Genomic DNA, 26,341 nt, shown 5'->3' on the forward strand with positions numbered 1-26,341 from the left:
AACAGTCTCATTCTGGTAGGATAAACAAGGTATACTCTATTCTATTCTATTCTACTTTCTTCCTATTTATTTATTTTAAGACATAAAATCAAAGTACCTACCGGAGGTGTCGAAGAAAGTCCAGGAAAGAAGAATGCAGTGGTGTGGACATGTTCAAAGAAGAGAGGAAAACTATGTAGGAAAATAATAATAATAGTGCTTATTTAACTGCTCGAATAGGACTGAAAAGTCCCTTTACTCCAGCAGTAGGCTACTACTATTATTGTGGTCAAATTCTCAAATTATATTGAGGAGGTGTTTTTGTGGGGGTTGATTTTACATAGAATACCGCATAATAATGACTGAATAAATACAACACTTCTTCAAGGAATACAATCTATGATAATATCGGATACCTAACTACCTATACCTACAAAGAGAAGGAAAGTGTCTACCTACTAGTAGGTATTTCATCGTTCCCATCTATATTTCACTTGACTGTCCAGTCCCTTCGAGACATCTCCCTTCGTAACTGTCCCGTTTTTTTCTTTTGCCTTTGGTCACATTTCTCGACAAAGTCCCCAGGGGTTCCTGGGCACTAGTTGAAGAATAGAAAGATTCCCCCCTTCCCACTTCCTCAGTCTGTTAAACCCATTTTATATTATTATTTATTAGCATCATCAATCATAGTGTCAAAAATCACATAAAGATATTTTTCTCCAAATTTGTCTGAGGTAGTTTCAGTGTTTGAGATATTAGATTCGTTGGAAAGAAGAAGAAAAATCATTAGACACGTATTCTTTAGTTTTTCTCTAAACTAGGTAAAACTTAGGTGAAATTGCTTCTTTTACATTTTTTCATTCCAAGGGGACAAACAGTGCTATAGAAAATGAAATACCTGATCAAGTGATGGAAAATGGATCAAGTGAATGGAGGAAGTGAAAGATAAAACTTTTTTCACTACTTCAGCAAAACACACGTATCAAGCAAAATTAAGTACCTAATCAAGTTGAACTTTTTGCAGTTTTTGCCTTTTTTGATAAAGCCATCAAATTTTCAAAATTTCGCGGTTAAAAAAAATGTTCTCAAGGAGGTTAAAATGGAGTGGAAATCGAAATGGAATAGAAAGTGGAGCCAAAAACAAATGAATTTTTGAGATGATGTTCTCAAGGAGGTTAAAATGGAGTGGAAATCGAAATGGAATAGAAAGTGGAGCCAAAAACAAATGAATTTTTGAGATGATATTTAAATTTACCTCAATCCTTTTGAATTTATCTCGATCCTTGAAAAAAATATTTTCGAGGTAGTTTCAGTGTTTGAGATATTAGATTCGTTGGAAAGAAGAAGAAAAATCATTAGACACGTATTCTTTAGTTTTTCTCTAAACCGAGGTAGTTTCAGTGTTTGAGATATTAGATTCGTTGGAAAGAAGAAGAAAAATCATTAGACACGTATTCTTTAGTTTTTCTCTAAACCTTTTAGTTTCGGAGAAAAATGACTTTGAAAAAAGTTTCTACGTCCAATATTTGAATTTTTCGCGCGCGCCTGTGACGTCACACGGGTCATCGCTGAGAACTTCATATGCTTGTCAACCAAGATTTGGCCATTTTCTTTGATTTTTCTATTTAATAAGGAGATGAACCTTTGAACGTTCTATAATTCATTTGAAACTGCGATTCTTGAACAAGGAATAGGAACCTCTCTTTAGACTTCGGTTTGATGTGACACAAGAAAAAAAACTATTGATCATGATGATCACAAAATAGGAACACTCTAAATTTAAATGTACCAATGGATTTTCAAACAAACTAGCACAATTAAACCTCAATTTTTGACTTGGCAAGGTACTTTACCCTCAGCAGAAAGAGATAAAGAGGGAGAGGGTTATAACCTAGATAAAAGCTGCAGAGTGAATGGACTTTCTATGTGTAATAATGTAATGCTCTGAAAATCTGAAAGTGTTTTCCGTTGAATTCCGTGAGTTTATGGATCACAAGGGAGTTGGTTACGCTTTTCAATATTTTATTACTTATCTATATTTTCCACCAGTCATGTTTCGACCGACCTACTTTTGGTGTTCATACGTACATCGATATTTAATCTAGGTACGTTGTTACCTATTTGTCGAGTTTACTTAGAAATACACTCATTAGTAACACCTTAGTACGTCGTGTCGAGTCAAGCTCAATTTTCAAAATTAAGAGACAAAAACTTGACTGTAATTTTACAGGATTTAATTTTATTTTGTTTTGGAGTGCGCCTTGGTGGAAATTAATTTGAATCTGTAGAATATGGGGTTGGGTAACGCCGGAGTTTCTGAGTAAAACCTAAATGTAATGGGAATTCCAAGAAGAAGAAAAAATGACAAAATCCGCTCTCTCTACCAAATTCTCAGGTCGGGAGATGACAGGTAATAAGACAAAATTGGCTTCTTCCACCCGAAGTGTTTTCAAAACGAGATTATCATACGAGGGGGAAACAGCTACGCATAGCTGAACATATTTTATTTCTGCTCAAAGAAATACAAACGGTTTATGATATACCCTTGTAAAAATGAAAAAAAAAAAAAAATGACAAGTCATATTATTTTCATTTTGTCTGGATTTTTTTTTACTACGTATCTACTCGTACTCTCTGTTTTATTATTTCCACTAGGTACTTTTCTGAACTCCATGATACCTTTTAACAGAATTGCTACTCGTAGCTCTCGTGAATTTTTTGTTATCAGATTGAACCATGTTTGTACTCTTGATGTAGAAATATGACAGCTTTTTGATATGTTTTGTCATTTCGTAGAACTCTCTATCATCTCTTTTTACTTTTTATTACACCCAGCTGCTTGCGCGGGCATTTAAAGAACCATTAGACGAAATAGAAAGTTTTGCGTTTCGGCTCAACTTTCAAAATCGCGTTTACAGTCGATAAATCTGTTTCATATTCCCTAGAGTCGATAAAAGTTTCGAAGAAGGATGAGCAGACAAAGGGAGGATAGAGGATTAGATTTTGTTCCTAAAAATATAGGGAAAATAAATTAAGAGATGTTAAAAAAAAGTATTCCTTAAAATTTGTAAAAACCACTACGCGTATTCGTTGAAAATATTTCACTAACACAATATGTATCTGGGCTCGAATCTGCACTCTGAATGGGAAAAGTTTCAATTCTATTACTCGTGCTAGTAGTTATACCTACTGCATTTGCATGTACAGCGCGTTTTCGTGCCCCACTGATAGTTTTTACTCGCTGAAAGCTTAACCCATGAATAGTTGAATCTGTTTAAATTTTTTCTAACTTCGTGAAAAGAGGACAACCAAAGGTCTATTTAGCGTGACAGACATACATACATACAGACAGACAGACAGAAATTTTTCCAATGTGATTTTTGGCATCGTGGATGCATAAGGAGTAAGAATAACTAAAAATGTCACGATTCTAAGCAATGTACAGACAAATTTATTTATTTTATTTATATAGATAAAGAGAATATAGTAGGTAAGTTTCAAAAGAATAAAGGGCAAGAATAACACAGGTGGGAACCAAAGGGTTAACAAAACATAAATCCATTGCATAATGCATCTGTCCATTATCATTAACGAAAAGCGAAGGAAAATTTTCAAAATGATAAATTGTTTGAAAGGTTGGCTGGAAGAGCGGGTGGATCTATCTGTATTTGAGATAAAGCTGATAACAATGGATATAACCTGGACTTTTTACATTTTCAGAGTCTAAATTTAGACTGAATTCAGATTAAAGTCGATACATATTACCGAATTCATTAATTTATTTCAAATACCTGCTATAAAAAAAAAGGCTTGTGGGATCAGTGATTTTATTGATGTGAGATAGATTTCCCTGGAAGTTAAGCTTGATGCAAGTAAGCCGAAAAAGATAAAGAAAGAAGACATTCAAAAAAGAAACACAATTCTCAGAAGCATCTTCAAATACAACATGAACTACAAGTTTTTTTTTTTAAGTACTAAGAAATAAGAAAACATAAAAGTACGAGTAAAGCAGAAAGGCTGTAGAAAGGAAGTGCTGTTAATTTTAAATGCATTAGAAAGTCGTAACAAACTTTTGACCTTTGCCCTATAAAATCCATCCATATTTCACACCACAAGGCTGTAATAATAAGACCTTGGAGTCTTACTTCACATAAGGTGTCACTGAGGATGATAACAACACCTCATTATAATTTAATAATAATTGTTATTAATACCTCTCCTTCCTTATCCTTCTATTGTACTGTGTCCCTCACCTTCATCCTTCCTTCTTACTTCCTTAACCTTCCTTGTACTTTGTACCTCTCCTTCATCCTTCCTTCTTACTTCCTTAACCTTCCTTGTACTTTGTACCTCACCTTCATCTTTCCTTCTTACTTCCTTAACCTTCCTTGTACTTTGTACCTCACCTTCATCCTTCCTTCTTACTTCCTTAACCTTCCTTGTACTTTGTACCTCTCCTTCATTCTTACTTCCTTAACCTTCCTTAACCTTCCTTGTACTTTGTACCTCACCTTTATCCTTCCTTCTTACTTATCCCTACCTCTTTACTTACTTTTCCTTCTCACTTATATACCTTTATCCTTCCTTCTTACTTATCCCTACCTCTTTACTTACTTTTCCTTCTCACTTATAGTTGCCTTCTTCCTTTCCTTATCCTACAACAAGGTAAACTTTGGACACGTTGCCTTCCACCCTCGCCTTACATCTCTTTCCCTTTGATTCCCCTAAATTACCTCTCCTCTTATCCTGGTTAAAAATACACTGGTATTGTTTTCCCTTGAACATAAACTTCCTAGTCATGATCGGAATGATAATTATTTCTTATGTCTCTTCCTCCTAATGTTGTTTTCTATGTTTCTCTTTGTTTTCTTTTCCCAACTCTTCCTCCTAATTATTTTTGTTGTTGTTCTTTTTCTTCCTCTTCTTCTTCTTTGACTTATCACTTTGAAGCCGAGTACATTCTGAAGAAGTAAACAGCCGCACCCCCTAGAAGGTTCTGCAAGTTTAGGGGATGATCAATCTTTTGTACCTATCATTGTTTTTTAAATACATTACCAATTCAATTCAATTCTTCTCCTTCTTCTTCTTCTTCTCCTTCTTCTTCTTTCTCCTCCTCCTCTTCTCTTTTTCTTCCTCTTCTTCTTCTGTCTCCTTCTTCTTCCTCTTCTCCTTCTTCTTTTTCTCCTCCTTCTTCTTCTCCTTCTTCTACTTCCTCATCCTCTTCTTCTTCTGCCTCTTCTAGTTTTTTCTTCTTCATATTTTTCTTTTTTCTTCTTATTTCGCGGGATTTTCTTCATCATTTTCCCCCGATACGATTTCCTCCTTCTTCTACTTCCTCATCCTCTTCTTCTTCTGTCTCTTCTAGTTTTTTCTTCTTCATATTTTTCTTTTTTCTTCTTATTTCGCGGGATTTTCTTCATCATTTTCCCCCGATACGATTTCCTAGTGTTTCCGGCATTTCATTTACCTGTTATTAAACATGAAAATTACTTTCCATTATGACTGTTTGAAACCATGTTTCGCAGTTTCATGTTTTCCTTGTTTTCTAAAACACCATTGGGTTGTATGTATGAGCCTTTGCAGTGGAAAATAATAGTAAAAAATAGATGCAGTAAAAGTAAGAAAAACATGTGTAAATGTAATTAGCACTTACCATCTTCATACATAGCTATGTAGATAGCTATTATGTAGTTCTCAGTGGTGATTTCATGATGGTGTTGTTCGACCGCTTGGCCATTGCGAAATAGGTTTGAAATAGAATAGAAATGGAATAAATGGGTGGAATAGAATGGGATAAAATTAAATAAAATACTGATCCACGTTTGAGTAGGTTTATACATTGTTTACCTTGCCAGGGAGCTAGGGCAATTCCTTTTATCCCCGCAGTCAAACTTTACTGAAATCCTAACAGGTACCTATTTTGCTTCTGAAGCAAGTACATGGTAGGTAATTTCTTCTCCTCCTTTTCTTCTTTTTCGTCTTCTTCTTCTTTTTCTTTATCATCATCTTCTTCTTCTGAAAGCTTCATAATGTCACGTATCGATGCTTGCAAATGAAAGAGGTATTTTTAGAGAATGGAAGGTCATAACAAAAAATTGCGGTCAATCGTCACAACACGCTGTCCTTTGCCGTGAAATGTTTTACTACTTTCACCCACACATCACCACCACCAAACAAACATTTACTTAATACAAAAAAGACATTGTTATCGAGTTTGGTGAGAAATGTTTTACTACTTTCACTCACACATCACCACCACCAAACAAACATTTACAGCATTTACTTAATACAAAAAAGACATTGTTATCGAGTTTGGTGAAAGAACTGATGACACAAAATGTTCCCGAAGTAAGAGGTGAGAAGGAAAATTTCACCACAGGGAGCATCTGATAAAAAAAGGCAATTTATTTGTGTTGTTGTAAACTTTCGGGCGAATCTCACAATGGCTTGGCTCGTAAATACTTAAGGTACCTAGGTGAAATGTTGTATTTCGTGTTAATTTCGTGAGATTACAGACTCTAATCGTAAGCATACCAAAGATTCTTACTTTTGCTTCGATAGGCTTCCGTTAGGAAAGCCAAAATTCGCTAGTAAAATACACCATCCATTTCAGGAATTGGGTATTGCTGTGACACATGAAAAATCACACACACTCACTCCTTTATCACCTCTGTGAAAGCAAAGCGCGCGTGACAGCCAAGCTATCAAGATCAAAAGTTGCAGAGAACAAAGAGGCCCCTTGCGATTCACCCGGGTGGAATAGAATGGGATAAAATTAAATAAAATACGGATCCACGTTTGAGTAGGTAACTATACATTGTTTACCTTGCCAGGGAGCTAGGGTAATTCCCTTTATCCCCGCAGTCAAACTATACTGAAATCCTAACAGGTACCTATTTTGCTTCTCAAGCAAGTACATGGTAGGTAATTTCTTCTCCTTTTTTTCTTCTTTTTCGTCTTCTTCTTCTTCTTCTTTTTCTTTATCATCATCATCTTCTTCTTCTGAAAGCTTCATAATGTCACGTATCGATGCTTGCAAATGAAAGAGGTATTTTTAGAGAATGGAAGGTCATAAAGGCAAAAAGTAGAGGAACAGGAAAATAATAGAAAGAGTCTAGGCCAATATTCAACTTCCTTGAAAAGAAACATGAAATCTAGTTCAAATGTTAAAAGTTTAATAGAATGCTAAAGGAAAATACAAACAGGTCAAGGTAAATAGTGATATTGCGGTAAAAAAAGAAGTGCAAGATGCAAAAAACGAGGGCTTTTAAAATAATAAGTAAGCTAGAGGGAAAATTATTTTAGGTTTCTAAATAGCCATTTTCATTACACTAAAATGTAATAGTGAACACTGTAGTTCGTAATTAATGTGTTTTAAACATTCAGTTCTTGGAATACTGTAGGTATATTTAGATATTTTGTATACAACCTTTTCCACGAAATGAGGGTTAAGTAACAATGACTTTGGTTAATATCTGGATGGGTGATTATCCGATTTTTACCAAATTGTTACAGTCGCGTCCTTAAACCATACCGGGATAGCATACCAAATTTCATTTCTCTACGACAAACCGTTCTTGAGATATTTTGTTCACAACTTTCTACTTTTTCCCCATTTAAACCTGTAGTACGTACGTACAGACCATGGGTCAAAAACCACTTTTTTGGAATCAGGGGACCCCAAAACGGATACTTTTACCCATTTCCTGATTTTGAAAATTTGGACCGATTGCAATACTTTCTCATTACCTTGTATAGGTTCCCTATACGTAAGGGTAATAGAAAGTAAAATTCCTTTTATCCCCGCAGTCAAACTTTACTGAAATCCTAACAGGTACCTATTTTGCTTCTGAAGCAAGTACATGGTAGGTAATTTCTTCTCCTCCTTTTCTTCTTTTTCGTCTTCTTCTTCTTTTTCTTTATCATCATCTTCTTCTTCTGAAAGCTTCATAATGTCACGTATCGATGCTTGCAAATGAAAGAGGTATTTTTAGAGAATGGAAGGTCATAACAAAAATTTGCGGTCAATCGTCACAACACGCTGTCCTTTGCCGTGAAATGTTTTACTACTTTCACTCACACATCACCACCACCAAACAAACATTTACAGCATTTACTTAATACAAAAAAGACATTGTTATCGAGTTTGGTGAAAGAACTGATGACACAAAATGTTCCCGAAGTAAGAGGTGAGAAGGAAAATTTCACCACAGGGAGCATCTGATAAAAAAAGGCAATTTATTTGTGTTGTTGTAAACTTTCGGGCGAATCTCACAATGGCTTGGCTCGCAAATACTTAAGGTACCTACCTATAAGTGAAATGTTGTATTTCGTGTTAATTTCGTGAGATTACAGACTCCAATCGTAGGCATACCAAAGATTCTTACTTTTGCTTCGGTAGGCTTCCGTCAGGAAAGCCAAGATTCGCTAGTAACATACACCATCCATTTCAGGAATTGGGTATTGCTGTGACACATGAAAAATCACACACTCTCACTGTCATGAGCACATCACCTCTGTGAAAGCAAAGCGCGCGTGACAGCCAAGCTATCAAGATCAAAAGTTGCAGAGAACAAAGAGGCCCCTTGCGATTCACCTGTTTTTAATTTTTATTATTTCCGTCATAAAAATAGAACATCTATTTAAAAAAAAGACTCGATAAAGATAGGCAGTGATAATAATAATTTGTTTCATCACGCAAACCCCCTCGAAAAGATACCTATCCCGTATAGTTTTCGATACATAAAACTGCATAAATTTCTAATTTCAGCTTAGACTTTAGAGGCAGAAAAGAGCACTGGGTGAGGGTAAACATCCTGTTTTAGTGTTTTTTATATTGTTTTATCTTTTTATGTAGGTATATTATTTTTACGTCCTATTTTCTGACCTTGATTACTAGATTTATTTTTCATCTAACCGAAAGTTCAAAAACAAAAAATAGGTAACAAAATAAATGTTGTTGGTTCGAACACAATCGGATCAGGTGTTTATATATATATGTATTTTTACATACATTCCATCAGTCTGCGAAGGTAATTTAACACACTGTAAATTCCAGTCATTTCAGCTATTTTCTTTTGCGCTTCTGGTAGAAAAGTAGTAGAAGGTGGGGTAATGGCCATTAGTGCACATTTCCAATTTTCCACACCGGTATACATAGAAGTGCAGTCTAATTCAATATGCAAGCTCCAACATGTGGAGTGTGGACCCTTGTAGTCTAACATGTACAGCGCGTTTTCGTGCCCCTCTGATAGTTTTTACTCGCTGAAAGCTTAACCCATGAATAGTTGAATCTGTTTAAATTCTTTCTAACTTCGTGAAAAGAGGACAACCAAAGGTCTATTTAGCGTGACAGACATACATACAGACAGACAGAAATTTTTCCAATGTGATTTTTGGAATCGTGGATGCATAAGGAGTAAGAATAACTAAAAATGTCACGAGATTTCTTTTCCCTATCATCTTAGCTTTTTGATCTTTCAAAATCTGAGGGATTCGAAGTTTTCGCTTACCAAATTGAAAAGCGGATGTCCAGTGTCTTAGAACTTTTACATAGAATTTTCTCAGAGTTCACCTAACAAATAACCAGAATTTACATAAATATGTTCTGGTTCTGGACTTGAAGTTGGCAAATACCTTTGTTTGTTCTGGACGTTTTGGATCTAAATTCCAAAGCCGTCTTCAGCAAATTGTCCCATAAATAACCAGAATGGAACAGTTATTAACATTTCGATAAGAGCCTTTCAAAAATTTGACCTGGTAACTTTTTTTTACAAGTCAGCTTAGATCATTATTAAAACAAGACTGGTATAATACCACAGTAGTACGTCCGTTATATACCACAGAATCTGAGAAATTCTCGGGATAAGGTCATTTTAGTAACTTTTTTTACAAGTCAGCTTAGATGATTATTAAAACAAGACTGGTATAATACCACAGTAGTACGTCCGTTATATACCACAGAATCTGAGAAATTCTCGGGATAAGGTCATTTTCAGTCCTTGGAGATTCTCAGGAAATACGAAAAGATATAGGGAGAAGTAAACCTAGGTTTGTGTCTGTCTGTCTCTGTGACAACTCAGTTAGACTTTTCCCTCTTCTGTTTATTTTTAATTCAAAGAAAAAACTTCAATTCCGTTAAGAATTATTTTTCTTTACTTTAATAATTACTTCTTTCAGCATTTCTCAGAAAATGATAAAAACTTTTCTCTTTCTCTCTCCCTTTTTCTCGGTCTCCCTCTTCCCCTACTTTTTGTAGTATTATCTATTTTTTTTCTCTTCTCTTTCCACAGCGCTCTCCATCTCTTCTTGGTCTCCCCTCTTTGTCTTTTCTCCTTCACATTCCTTTTGTTTTATCACCTCTTTTTTCCTCACTTTCACTTTCTCTCTCCTTATTTCCCTCCACCTAGAGGAACCTCTCTCTCAATTGTTGAAGTTATGAAGTTCTCACCTTCCTATTTTCAAGTCATAGCTGTTACAATACAATTGGTTATTTCTTTTCCATTTTTTCACTTACTTATTAGGTTTTTCCTTTCTCTTTACCTCTATCTATTTCTATTTCCCTTGCTTTCCCTCAGTCTGTCCTTCACTTTTTCTAATGTGTTCACTTCTTCATCTCGACCTATATCTTGTCTTCTTCTTCGCTTAATTTTATTCTTCTTTTTCTTTCTGGATAAGATTCAAGGAATATCACTGAACAAAATAACATTCATTGTAAATGCTACGGAAGCAACTTTTATTTTAGTTTATTATTGTGATGATAATGAATGCTTGGTGAATAAAAGTTCCAAATAAAACAGTTCTTCATTAATAGAAGTTCGTTAAAAATAAAAAAAAAATCGATTAATAAACAAGAAGAAATAATGAACTTGGCACTAGAGAAAAATTCTCAAAAAAGAAAGTTCTCTAAATATTCATAAATATTCCGAAAATTTATTTCTCATTTCGTTGGATATTTAGATACTGTAAAATTGTTTGCCAAGTCATCAACAATAAATAATAATATACCAACAAACAATAAAACAAATATTTATACAGAGCTCTTTCTCTCTTCTATTGAACTTTTGGGCTCTATCACCATGTAATCTGCAGCCTGAAGCTGCTCGGGACTTAAGGTATTCACAAATCGTATTATTGCTTTTTTCCATACCTAAAGAAAGTACTCCAGGTAAATACAGAGAAATTTCCACTCAAGTAAAATATATTCTAAAGAATAGAAAAGAGAGCCAGCAGGGTTCCGACCTTCCCTCATACTTAAGCACTTGTATATTAGAACCCAAATTTCAACGTCCCGTTTTCTTTCATAAACCTCTCAGAACAAAACCCCATAGTGTTGCATGTCGGGTAAACGATTTCATTCCTAACATGAAATGGAGAAATAATTGCAGTAATTATTTGAAATACGAGCATAAGGACGGGAGAAAGCCGTCTTGATATAATTGAACGAAACTCGGAATTGAGATTAAGGCGTCGGGAAAATGAGTCGACACTCGTCTTTTTGCTGCTATTGCCGTTTTTGTCGCCGCCAATTGCCGAGCCGACACTGCTCTTGCCATTCGACGAAAGCTAAAGCCGCTAAAACAACAACAACAACACTCGTCTAAAATGTCGCTTTGTCAGAGGTCAAATGAAACTGAACGTGTTTCTGTAATGGAATATTGAAAATAACTGGGTAAGATAGGAAAAATGGTGACTTTTGTCATTAGAGAGAAGCATGCTTTCCAACAAAAGCTTTCCACGGTAGAGAAATTCTTGGAAATGGGTAATGAGCAATACGAGTGTCATTGTATAGAAACATGTCCAGAGGAATCATATTATTAAGCCTTTAATACCTTTGAGTTGTAGGTATTTTTCCGAGCTGCATTTTAAGTATGTAAGGCACTAACTTTTACGTTGGAGACAGGTAAAAAAGTGAATCTTCCTTTATCTTATTATTAAATTTGCATGTCGGGTAAAAGATTGTCCTCGGGTCGGGTAAACGAAACAGTGCAATAGTCCTAAACTAAAATGGACGCGGCACATAAGGGATCTAAAGAGACCGCCTTAACATAATAAAAAAATATTAAATTTGCATATAGATTTATAGAAGGTTAGCTATCTACATATGTAATTTAGACTTTCTATGTCTTATTCAATATAATTGATCTTGCATGCCCCATTTTCTGAGTGGGTGATACATTTGCTGACTATGTTCTTCGATTCAGCACGCTTAGTAATTAAACATTTGATTGTTCTCTACAAAAGCAAACAATAGTTTAATAAGCATACACAATACAAATTGCTCTTGATTTCAATCATAAAACAAAACATTGCAATATCCACATACCTTATTACTCATAACATAAACTCATACAAGGAAAGGAAATTCTCCCAGGACTGGCCCAATTTGACATTCTAAGCAATATTACAACACTAGGAAACTAGTACCAATATACAAAACGTACCGACCACTGGGAAAATGAAAAGCATAGCAATAAATTCACGGAAAAACGATAAATTTTCAATCGTAATTCACAACCCCACTGAAATCTTTCCGTGCCCTATATTTTCAATGTTTATAGCACAGAGCGCATAGTATACAAGTCCAAAAATGCAGTTTTAGAGCGGATGTGCAGTAAAACGTCAAGTATGAAGAGTAGCCCTCTTAGTGCATACCAAGTGGCCGAATCTCCGAACAAAGTACTGAAGTTAAGTACTGACAGGTATCTTTTCCAAACTTCTTCTAAAAAAAGACCCTCAAACGAATATTTCCACTCACTTCTTCTTTTCCAAACTTCTTCTAAAAAAAGACCCTCAAACGGATATTTCCACTCAATTCCCGATTTTGAAAATGGGGGCCGATTGCAATACTTTCTGATTACATTGTATAAATTCCCTAATACATAATGTAATCATTCTGTCAGGAGTTCCTGAAAAAGCTTTACCACCGAACAAACCAATTAAAAGGAAAAAATCAAAGGAAATTTATTCTTCCCATAGAAACTGACCTTTTGTACCTATCATTTCATGTCAGACTATAGTAACAGTAAATCCTCTATCATCATCAGAAACTTGGAATTTGCATATCGTAAACTTTTTCTTGACACACCGATAGGTAAAAGAAAAAAAAAATGAGAGCATTATTATTAGTTTGAACATTGGAACATAATACTATCACGTTCTCATAACAGTACTGATGTACATTGATACTTTTACCCATTTCCTGATTTTGAAAATTTGGACCGATTGCAATACTTTCTCATTACCTTGTATAGGTTCCCTATACGTAAGGGTAATAGAAAGTAATAAATTTAAAGAAAGAAGACATTCAAAAAAGAAACACAATTCTCAGAAGCATCTTCAAATACAACATGAACTACAAGTTTTTTTTTTAAGTACTAAGAAATAAGAAAACATAAAAGTACGAGTAAAGCAGAAAGGCTGTAGAAAGGAAGTGCTGTTAATTTTAAATGAACATCTCTCTAGGTTATCAACCTGAATTTCAGAGTTGTGAAAGGTTCGATATAAAAATTCAGGAGTGTCGAGCACATGTAGGTATGTTCTGTCGAAAAAAATGTTGTCTTCTCTAAGTTTTCCCCCGAGTAGTATTTTTTTTTTTTTTTTTTTTTTTTTTTGGGGGGGGGGGGTTGTTTGGTTTTTTTTTTTTTTTTTTATGTTTTTTTTTTTTTTTTTTTTTTTTTTTTTTAGGGGGCTGGGGTTGTTTGGTTTTTTTTTCTTGTTCATAATAGTCAAGGACTGTGGCCCAAATCCCCTCAGGCTTTTGAATTTTTATTTCCCGACTTTCTCATTTGTTTGTGACTTTTTTTCTCCATTGTTTATTCTTCCAACTTTTGGCTTTTCACAACAATATCTATTGTTAGCCAAACATGGGATAAAACCACTTTTATCAACCATTATAATAGGTAATTATGTTTGTTCATTTCCAATAAATACCTGCACCTGAGTGTTATAAAGTAGGTAACTCCAGAGATACTCTGGAGATAAGTATAGGTAATAGGTATGTATTGTGCTAAAATGTGCATATAAAGTTGAGTGTTATAAAGTAGGTAACTCCAGAGATACTCTGGAGATAAGTATAGGTAATAGGTATGTATTGTGCTAAAATGTGCATATAAAGACAAGAAGATAAACTTAGGTAAAAAGGCTGCAGTAATTGTGTACTTTTCCCTTAATTGTAATAAATAAATGAACAAATAAAATGAAAAATTCTATTCTACCTATTCTTTATAAAAAATAAATTTCTTTTTTCTAAGAAACACAAATGAAAACGGAAATTTCCCTAGTTTCTCAGCTCTTTCCGCATCCTCTCTCTTACTTCTTTTTGATTTCTTTTCCCTATCATCTTAGCTTTTTGATCTTTCAAAATCTGAGGGATTCGAAGTTTTCGCTTGCCAAATTGAAAAGCGGATGTCCAGTGTCTTAGAACTTTTACATAAAATTTTCTCAGAGTTCACCTAACAAATAACCAGAATTTACATAAATATGTTCTGGTTCTGGACTTGAAGTTGACAAATACCTTTGTTTGTTCTGGACGTTTTGGATCTAAATTCCAAAGCCGTCTTCAGCAAATTGTCCCATAAATAACCAGAATGGAACACAATGAAAAATTCTATTCTACCTATTCTTTATAAAAAATAAATTTCTTTTTTTCTAAGAAACACAAATGAAAACGGAAATTTCCCTAGTTTCTCAGCTCTTTCCGCATCCTCTCTCTTACTTCTTTTGATTTCTTTAATAATAAATAAATAGAAAAAAAAATACTCAAGAGGATTTCTTCCAGCATATCCTAGAATTCCTAGATCAATGGTACATTTCAAATTTAATTCTAGTGATTCCGTTACACGTTATAATTGTAATCATTAGGATTGCCTAGTTCTTAGCTTTAATACTAGATACCATAAAAGAAAAAGATTTATCAGAAATATCTATCGCCTTTCATACAGGCGCGAATGAAAAGGAGTAGGTATGTACAATATGTATTATAAGTAAACAATCTTTTGAGAGGTTTTGTTCTCCGATCAAAAACATCTCTTTTATGTTCCCTCCTATTATAAATATGTCCTTTGTTCCAGCCCTTTTGCGTGAAAGACTTGAAGGCTTACCATGTCAATGCACGGAGTCTAAAAATAAAATTCTCATTTCTCTGTCCAGACCTTTTTTTCCAAAGGCACGTGGAACTTGAATGTGGCATAATAGCATAATACGAATAGGATGTTGAAAGAACTATTATACACGTCCTACAACTTTTCAACTATGTTTTAATTCCTTGGGGAAAATTATACGGGCCTCGAATGAGAGAATGAGTAGGGAAAAAAGATAGGCGGACTGAAAATACTGATTGTTATAGTGTTACGTACTTGGAACTTTTCATTTTCAGTACTAACTAGTCAGAAATTTGAACAAGATTTTTCTGCATGAAAAAATAATAATAATAATAATAATAATAATAATAAATAATAGTTTATAATAAAACTGTTAACCTCTTCCAAACACGTAAGACCATGTTTGGTAAAGAGACTTTTCAGTTATATTTTGGCAGATTACACAGAGTATAATACCTAGGTATATCTTCTCCTATTGTAGAACATGAACATTAGAATACCGCTCTAAAACGCCAATATTTGCCTTCTGAGAAGTAAATGTGTTAAAAATGGAACTCCTTAGAAATAGAAAAAGCATTGCGAAACAAAATAAGCAGGTTAGAGAAAGTAGCTGTAATGATTCATCTTGTATAAAAGTACTTTCCAATTTTACAAATTCCATTTTTTATCCATAAACCTTTACATCCTTATAACACCATATTTTATGTTTGCCATAATATTTACAAGCAGTGTCACAATCTCACGTAAAATTTCATATTTACAATCCTCTAGCTTGCTCAACATGAATATTACATGTGAAAGTATGTACGTACGAGTATGCGAAAAATACATTTTTGCTCTTTTATAAGTTCAAAAATATGCTGGAAAGTTCAAGGTAACTTAGCTGCATGCGACCTACAAACGAGCTTTTTCTGTTTTTTAGCAGAAATGCATAAAAAAATATCCACTGTTACAAGTCTGTGCTCGAATGTCGAGTAAATTGCTCAATGTGACTCAAGTGCCTACTGGTAATAATATAGCAATGTTTACTGCCCGTTCCTACTGATTGAAATCTTGCTCAAATTATTACCTACTAGACCAATTTCTTTGCTGAAAAATGCACACTTAGGACTATTGAAAAGGTTTGAAACTCATACAAAATCGATATTTTATGTTCCAATAAAATATCCATCATTATCACTGCGTGTACATCTGTAGATTCCTTTGGCCAGAATTCTTCCAGAGTATTCATATTCTCTTATCCTTCAGATAGCTCTAAATTCAAAACGAAATCCTTTGAATTAGAAACTCTATGATTTACAAGCATTTCATCTTTTTCTACAGCGGTTGTGGCGAGAAAAATGTCCTGCTTTGTTTATGTTTTAGGATATAATTAAAACTTTTTCTCTCTCTCTCTTTCTCTCTAAGAGTCAAAAAACTCGAAATTCAGGAGGGCACTTAAAGATGACTCTAGGGATTTTTGTAAAACAAAACCTCAAACCTTTAATTTGGGTTGTATGATTGTATTGTAAAGGTTGTAAAAGTCATTCGAAATATAACGAGCACAAGCGTGTCCTAAATTTATATTTTAAAAAATATCTACCTACCTACAATGGAAAAAAGTCTCCCTTTTCATAATTAAAATTTTTAATCTTCCCTTTATGCCTACCATTTGGAAGTCTTGGCATAATTTATGTTTCATTTCCATCTCTTGTACCCGGAAAAGTGCCCAAAAAATTAAAACTAAAATTAAGTAGGTACCTATAGGCACTGCTTTCTTGTATTGGTTTTGTGTTAGTAACTTCGTCAAAAACAGGGAACTTTACTAGTAACTTCGTCTAAAACAGGGAACTTTACTGTATACGAGTACTCTTTTAAAGACATTGACCGAGAACTTGAGCGATAACTTTTCATTTTTTTTCTCTCTCCCCATTTTTTCCTCTCCCTTTCTTATCGAGTTTCTCCTTTCCTTTTGCTTAGTGGTTAACCTCTAAATACCATAGTGACACTATAAGTACGAGCATTGTTATATTTTTCATCAAATATCCTTTCTATTGTGTCTCTTCTCCCTCTCTCCACTTTTATTTTTCTCTCCCCCTTCTACTCACTTTCGCCCACACACACTAACCCACTATCTTCTTCCCTTTTATCCTTGTTAAACGTACACCTACAGTACCTTATCCTTTTCTTTTTATCCTTTCTTTTCGATCTCCTTCGTCTATCGTTTGACATTTCCTTGTGTTGACGATTTCAATATCTTCTATATTAAATCAAGACCACATGAAGTGAATATTAGCTGAGAGTGAGATATAAGAAGCGATCAAACAAACCAGAGTTCACTGGCAAATATGACTAAATTATAAAGCCCTTCTGACAGGCAGTAATCTTTTGTTGGAGAAGACATGATGAAATGAGCCCTTCAGCAAAGTTTGAGCGACTTCGGCTAAAAGCTCAAGTCCAGAGGAGAGTGAACATTTTCGAACTTTAACAAAAATTATCAAAACCAAAAACTTCCCAAGCTAATCAACCTTATTGAAATTGATTTTTTTTTCTTTTTACTTTGCCTCAGATTGGAATAAATCTTTCTTAAACCACGGCACTGACTAACCCAAAGTTCAACGCTCTAATTCTCATTCCAGCTATGTAATCTTAATTTGTCGTTTTATACCTTTACTGATATTCATTCTCTTATTTGATCTTGAATAATTAATAAATACGCATCCTCTCACGACGCTAGAGGCCAATTGGGAAAGTAGAAATTATTTTCAGCTGACTTTTTCAGCAGAGAAAAAAATGCTTAAGAAGAAAGCACAAAATTGCTCTTGACTAATCTTTTTTTTTTTCCAAAACCTGCTCTTACCTATAGGAGAGGTAATGTTTTCATTAATTTATTTTCCAATCTATACCCTTAATTAATAATTGAAATAATATGCAAATATTTGAAATAAATGAGGCGTGCATTTCCATAACGTTCCAAGTGCCAAAAAGATTTTTTTTTTTTCAGGAGAGCAAAAAAAAGTTCCGCAAAACTTTATGCCTTACACATCATGTTAAAATCCAAAATCGGGCCACTAGAGCAAAACTATCCCCCATCATTGATAAGGATGATAAAAAGTGGTATTTAAAATGTATTAAACCCAAAGAACTGATATCTGCTTCATAAATGTGTAAAGCACGAGTCATTTTTACTCACACTATTATGCTCGCTGACACACAATTTACTATCGATTTTTTTATGATTATTGTAGTTAAGTTTTAACTTTCTATTTTTCTTTAGACTGTAAAAGTGTTTTGTGTGCTTTGTAATCTTGTCAAAATAGAGTACACCACCTTCATTCTTAAATTCCATAATTCAAAGTTCAACTTTGTAGAGGGAGGAAAAACATGCCCGGTTGATGAACTGGGAAAACTTGCTAAAGCTCCAACTAACGTCAATGTTCTTAAACATATTATGGAAGTAATACAACCATGAGATAGGCCTTTCATTTCTGCAGTTGAGTTATTTTTTATTTGCTTCGGTCTTATCCTGGTATCTATGTCTACCTAAAGCTTTCAGGAGTAATTAGGATCCTAATTACGTTTCTACTTAAACAAAGAATAAGTCAGATTTAATCCACCAAAAAGAAAGAGTTTAGCTCCGTTAAATAATAAATTAAAGAGTCTAAGTACTAAACATCATGCATTAAAAAATAGTAAGAGTTGAGTTCTCGCACCACTCTCTTTTGTACTTGGAAAGTAAGGGACGTTCTTTGTAATATAGTAAGGAAGACACAAAGCAACTTATGAACTTTCAAACTAAAACAGGAGAAAAAAGATTCCGGTACAGTTATAGACGAAAAATGGGGGAGAGAGAAAAAGATGATGAAATGTTGGAAATTACCTGGTAAGAGATAAAATCAATAGTGGAACGATATCCTAGCCAATAAATCACGAAACTTTCCTCATCCCCCATTTTATTCGAAATGGTGACAATGAGAAAAGATTACTTTTGTTTTTATAGAAATTATTTTTTAGTTCTGCAAATGGCTTTTATTAAAGTGTGACAGTTCGAAATGAATTTATTTGGCCTGGCGCAAATTCGGAAAATATACGCGGTGTGAGTCGATTGTTCCCCCTCTGTCGACTAACAGACTACGAATAAAATAATTCCGCTCGAACATTGACCTACTAACGTAATCCCGTATCAATGAAGATAACTATGTCACTTTTCCTGAATATAGTGATGTAGTTAGGGATGTAAAATTTAGTATGGTGAGTTCTGACGCTATAGTCATTTTTGTTAAACGTATAAACAATAACAATCATTAGTCATTATAATTACCTATATGGGAATTGGATGGTTATAAATATTCATTTTCGAAAATACTGTTCGAATTTTCCATTAATTCACGCCAAAATTTGGCGGCCAAACGTTTTCAATTACTGCATCTAACACGACAAAATTCTTTTATTTTCACAACTCCCTATAGCTTTCACCGTGGAACTGACTTCCGCCAGTCTTTTGTATCCGTTCCCATATCATAGTACATATTATACGAGTATATAGGTTTTATAGATTTTTTATTATTTGAATGCTAAAATTATTACGTTCCGTTTTTGCCCGAATTAATTTTTCCCTACCGATACACCCAAATTTTCACTTTTTTTTACTTTTCAGAACCTAGAATAGGTTCCCATTCCCAGCCATTATTTTCCATGATATTTTACCATAGCTCACTTTTAATTTTCCGGGTATTTTAGCAATATACAGGAGTGCATAACAAAGTGTTCTTCATAGAACGGTACACAGTATAAACCACACATTAAGTACGAGGGTTTAATCTTTTTTTTTTTTTTTTTTTTTTAAAAAACCTTTTAAATGGCCGAGTGCGAGTATTTATAAGTGCTGCTCTCCAAACGAGTTGTTATTATAAATTTGTGTTTATACCTATATTTGTAGGTAGGTATTTATATGTTTTATTGCTCCGCATAGAAAAGAAGATATTAACACTAAAAAGGCTTGAGGTTTCGCTAGGTACCTACCTATACATCTTCTAATTTCGCGTGTCTTAAATGTGAAGCACGTGTAATCTCTTTTTCCCATGAATCTATATCCTTACCTACATCTTGCGTCTACATTATATCCAATCATTTCATCATGTCTTTACCACTCTACTTTTCCTCGACCTCTTGTCAATCCCCAATCTTGAACTTTATTTTTAATTCAATCCTTACAAATCTTCGTTTCGCCCTTTACGCGTGTCCTCTTCACAAGTCCAATATTTTCCTCGTTTTTACGTTCATCGTAGACATTTCATTTGGAATGGCCTTGACTTCACCCCTTCCGTTTTCCTCTTCTGAACTTTACTTGAATTTTCGCATTCAGCAATATTTCCCGGTGTACTTTTATGACCAGCTCGTGGATGAGGCTAGGTATGTTTGACATTTGAACTTCTTCAATTTGAAGAAATTAGTGTGTGCGTGCTTACAATGTAAGTACCGTTTATTTTTACTGTTGTTTCTTTCCTCTCTTTTCGAACTAGACTATTATACTCTTTTATTGCAATTCTAGTCTGAGTTGTTACACAAAATACATATGTAGAGCGAAATAGTTTGATCTTTTTTGAAACGAGAGAACAGTTTCCAACCGTGCGTACAGTTTTCAGTACACGCTTGTACCTATTGATATCAGGTGGATTGGTATAAGACCAATTCAATAAGAGGTTTTTCATGTATAATGAATTATTAATGTGAAGTGAATATTATGATACATGTGAAGAGTTTTTCTAGTTTATATGTAGTTCTACAAGTACCTAATACTATGGACATATTATATTTCCATCATACAGATCATACAAATAAAGGAATTTGAAAGAGAGCAAAAAATTTATAACTCTATCATCTTTGATGTTTTATTTTTCGAATTGGAAAAAAAAAATATATCGCACAGGCATCAAATTTCTACGCTCGTGAAAAATTGATTTTTCATATATTTTTATTGTTCACACAAAGGAGAGAGGACTCTTGTGAAAATTAATAATGGCACAGAAAAAGAACAAGGCAGGCTGTGTTTCTGAAAATTTCAATAGGAACTTTTTTTTTCTTGAAAACAGAAGCATTTTCTCCCATTCTTTACCGTGTGGCGTGAGTGCCACTTTACGCTTCTCAAGTTTACTCTATAGTCTTGGGAAGAATAATAAAAAAAGCCATGCTTTACCTATAATAATTCTTGTTCCATACATTTTTTCTTCATCCTGAAAGAAAAAAAAATATTCTGTGTTCATTTTCCTCATTTATATTGTTGTGTACCAATTTAACCTTTAATAGTGGAGAAAATTGCTCCTTTTTCAGCTGAAATTTGAATTTTTATTTATGACAATATGAAAACTTGCTTTGCTGTCATTTGCATTAAATGCATATTTATAGTGAGTTAGTTCATGCTTCAAGTTAGTTTAATGGAGCTCGTTTCGTTGACTAATGTACAAACATAGGAGGATCAAAAGTCTGTATTTTTATTCAGAGAGGTGACTGTAGGTAATGATTATTATATTTTGTTCGTATAAAATAAATATTACAGAGGTAGGTATACCTACCACAATATTTTTCATCTTCTGCACCATTCAAAACTTTATCAATAATCAACCATTGTTATCCAATGTTACTTATACTAGTCTTTTGTAAATAATGTTTCCCCCCTAATTAATTTCCCAATTTTGTTTTGCTTTCAGTTTCCTGTTCCACAGTAACCGTCACAAAGTGTCAAGCAGCTCTCCGTACTCTACAAGCATTCCCCTTCTTCAAACCCACCTGCCTCTGTCGTGACTCTCAAGTTGAACTAGAATGTAACACATTTCGATATTTTTTATTTGATCACCCTTGTATATTTGTAGAACGAAAAGGTAAATATTTTCCCTAATTTTTCTTCTTTCTCCATAATCTGATCTTCATTCTGTTTACTCTTTTTCTTCTCTCTGTTATGAATAAAGTCTTGACAATTTTATGATTTCGCATGATGTATGTTGTGAATTCTTCAATCTGTGCAAGAACTTTATTGTGTAGTATGTACATAACTTTACAGGCCCCTCCCCTTCAATCTCTATCCTTGTTTATTAAAATCGCAAGATACATGAATGTACCGTTGAGAATTCATGAAATAATAACTTTATTTACATCTTGAAATTCTTGAATGTTCCATGTTTATAGAGCTGATGTTACAGAGTAGATCAATGAGAAAAATTCTGGACAGTATACGCGTACATTGCAGTGTATACCCATCCTAACTATAGGCATATGTCTGACAGAGATTTATACAGGCGGTAATAATGACTCTTTGCCAAATTAATATTTAACACATTGACCACAACTTTATGATGTTACTATCTTAATATTTTACATCATTAATTCATAGGTATACCTATTCATTTAGGTCTCTAACGACATAGATGTATGAGTGTGCATAAATTAAATTTTGGGCTTCAACTATTTTTAGTACATTTGGGTCTCTAATTTTCATTAACAAAGTACCTACTGTGAATTACTTGTCTATTTTTACACATTGAGTAAAATTGACATCTCCACTAATACCCACTCCGTAAGCCTATACCTATACTTCTTTCCCGATCAGTGGTCAAAGTGTTAAATGTGTTGTAATTAATCTGATATTTATCTTAGGGTTTATATGGGTGAAGCTAACGCCCCAGAGAATTTGCTGGTAAGTATATTTTCAAATGATTAATGTTGTGGTAGTTTGTGTTTATGTCTGTGCCCATTTGTCTGTGCCGATAAAATTGTTCTATGTAGGCAAGTTTTAATTTCCATGTGGTCGATTTTTACGGCACCTATACAAAGTTAGGCCTAAATTTTGAATGTACTTTTTGACCAAAATACTCTTTTCAATTTGTATACTTTAATTTTATTCTAAATTAAAACTAGGGTTTCAAAATCTGACTTTTAAACCTTTAATCGATACCTTATGATTTCTGTAACATTCTACTTCGAACGTAAGAAGAAGAAACAATTTATTGAAAAGAAAGACAATAACAGAATAATATGCAAATAGATGAGGGTGCGTCCGGTTGTAACACATCAAAAAGTTCCGAGTTTTATGCCCACCATCAACAAAAAAATGTCCAAATTGGAGAAAAATCATTAAGGCAAAGAGCTTTTCAACCTTTAAGTACTGTTGAATTTCCTTTGAAGGGAAAATAAAGGATCCTCCATATCAGTCGAACTTTAACTTCAGATAACTAAGGAAATGCATTCGAATAATTGAAATACTCCTTTTCACATACTCAGAGATCAAACACAATGCGATTCTTACTTCTTCAACAAAGGTCTTGCATTCCTTGCTGAAAAACCTAGATGGTTTCAATTGTCAATTCTTTTACTCCTTTGGTTATTATCAGTAAAATCACTATCAGTCCTGACCCCTGCCATTGTAATTGAATTAGAAAATGTTGTCAATAATAAATGACTTCTTCACCTTGGGAGCTATCATTATAAATAATAATAATACAGACAGCAACACAAGCTGTAATCAGGGTCAGACGGTGAGAAACGCCTTGCTAGTATGTAGATATAAATAGAAAGTAGACAAGACAAACTTTGAAGGTAAAAAGTCACAATAAAATTGAAGGAGACAATGCTCTCCCCCAACCATACCGAAATTCAACTTCCCAAGAAAATCGAATTGAAAATATTATGAACTTATATTTACCATACGTAAGATACAATTTTTATTCAAACATACTCGTACGACAAGAGTATTTATTGCATTAGAAAGATAGTAAAACATTTTTTCTTTATTATTCATCCAAATAAACTTCTAACATAGAGTAAAAAAAGATACTTGTTTCGTAGTGTTGGAAATTTTTGAAAGAGAACCTGGGAATTTTTCCACTGTTCCATTGAAACTCGTGAAACTGTTTTTGATGACACTTGAGGAAAAAATTCAGCTTAAATACTTGAATAATTTAAACTAGAAAAGAGCTCTCACCCATTTCGTATTATTCACAAATTTTCAGGAAAACTTTCAACTTATATTAAAAGTACCTAGGTGAAAACTTCATAATTGTTTTATCGAATGGTGTTTCTACCGGGAAACGCTGTAGGGGGTGCGCTGGAAATAGGTGAAAATTTCTAAGAATTTCCTTTATCAGAAAGCTAATAAAGAAGGAAATACGTAAAGGATTTAATTAGATGAATATTCGACTTTGCAGGTACTGAAACGTTAACAAATTATTAAGAACTTCTCCCAACTTATAGACTTTAGCCCCGAACTTTTAAACTCCTAAGGACGTCCTTGGAATACTCAAACTTTCTTCATCTATGATGAAAACTTTCAGCAAAAACCTTATGTTAGAGCTCTTTTTTCTACATAAATAGCTGACTATAGATAAAATTTTCATATCTTAAATACCTATTGTCATTTATTTTCAAAAAGTATGGGTGTTTCAAGTAGACAGGTATCTGGTAGGTTTTACAAACTGCCTAATTCTTATTTTGTATCCGGGATAAAATGTAATCTATGATTATTATTTATCTGTTGCAATTCCTTTTAGGGGAAGAGTGAAAAGGAGTAATAACAAAATATAATATAGCTAACTTTATCGATTTTACAATTTATCAGAAAAAAAAAATACATAGGTAATCGTACATTATATCAGTATTTATGAATTATGAAAATTGCAATTGAAGGGATAGGTAAAAAAAAACATTAGTACTTATTCAAGTTTAATGTTATATAATTTATTATCTACTATACTGGGTAGGTCAGAAGAATATTTTATACCTAGGTACATGGACATTTCCGTTTATAATTTTCATGTAAAATCGGAATAAAATCGTCCCTGAAAAGAAGGGAATGTTCTCGAATTTTTACAGGAATGTGAGCACATTAAGTAAGAAGAATCAAATTCATTTCTATTGTCATGAGATTCTTTATAATACAGGGTGTTGAAGTACAAAAAGAAGTCCTGACTTTACTAATATAATAATAGTAAACACCTAAATAGAGATTATTTGTACGAGTTTTGTTTTTTTAAACTCGATCTTCGTAAAAAGTTGGTACCTCGGTTGAATTAGAGAGTTTATCGCCACATCAAATTTACTTCACAAAAAGTCATTTCCAACTGGTTTACACCATTTTTGAACCAGGTGCTTTAGAAAAAAACACAAAACATTAATTTACTATTGGTAAAAATTAGAAAAATTTTCTGGACCCTAGCCGGATTTTTTTATTTTTTAAGAAGTCCATTTTTGCCCTTTAAAACTAATGGTAAAAAAAGGAACGATCTTTAAAAAGTTCCTTTGACTAACAAATTATCTATTATTTTTTCAAGTGGGTACTTATTAATTTCCTTGCCCTCGATTTCACTCTACTTTTTGTCGCATTTCCTCAAAAAATCCTTGGAAATCTATCTGAGAACGCCAAAATTCATCATCCCATCATCTCACATCTTACTCTTCATCGAAGAGGTATCAAGGTTTCATTTACCTTCTTGACTCCTCTGGCATGTCGACACACAGGGTGTAAGAGCTCCGACAAAACAGGTATCTACATAATCGTTATCTACACAAGGATTTCCATGAATAAGTAATTAAAATGGAAGATGAACATTGAGCAAGTGAAAGCATAGTGTACGTTGGTGCTTCCTCTTTTGTGAAACAGTAAAGATTTGTCCAATTCTCCTCTTTCCACTACATTCTTGTTTAGGATACTTTTTAGGTTATTTTAGGTCAATCAGTGATCTACCTACTTACACATAACTTTACATTTTTTTATTATTATTATTATTATTATTATTATTATTATTATTATTATTATTATTTGTTAAAATACATTCATAATTTTTGTAATATTTTTTAGACTGGCGTTTTCCGTTTTCGTACAGTTACCTGTAGAGATACTTGCTCTTATAAGGCTTAGGCTAAAGATCACAATAGTTAGAAATATACTTACATGATAAATATGTCGTAGCCCATACTCTACATTGTATACTTCTCTTTGCTTGTTGATTAATATTCGAAAATTATAATCCTTCTAACTGAATGTAAAATTTACTTTTGTTATGCAAATTAACAAAATTATCTTGCGAATAATGTTTAGGTAGGTATTAATAGGACTAGGAAATCCCCATTTGAAGAATTTCACAATGCCACATCCCACGTCTAATACTTGTTGATTTTGTTTTACTTCACATTTCTATTTAGAGACCAATGTCGTGAAGCCTGGATCAATATAAGATATTATCCTGTTTTTGGTTGCATTTGCCCAAATACACACTCGCCCAAGAGTAAAAAAT

General features: G+C 33.5%; 1 protein-coding gene across 1 annotated transcript in view; it reads left to right on the plus strand.

Moving 5' to 3' along the window:
• Nucleotides 1-26,341, plus strand: part of LOC103514079 — an 80,083-nt gene that overhangs the window by 5,250 nt on the left and 48,492 nt on the right. Inside the window, exon 3 of the mRNA XM_026827125.1 lies at nt 21,767-21,937. Within this exon, the coding sequence (XP_026682926.1) occupies nt 21,767-21,937 (171 nt within the window). The remainder of the gene's footprint in view (nt 1-21,766; nt 21,938-26,341) is intronic.

This window comes from Diaphorina citri, unplaced genomic scaffold (assembly GCF_000475195.1).
Source record: "Diaphorina citri unplaced genomic scaffold, Diaci psyllid genome assembly version 1.1 scaffold1079, whole genome shotgun sequence".
In the NCBI taxonomy this organism is placed as follows: domain Eukaryota; kingdom Metazoa; phylum Arthropoda; class Insecta; order Hemiptera; family Psyllidae; genus Diaphorina; species Diaphorina citri.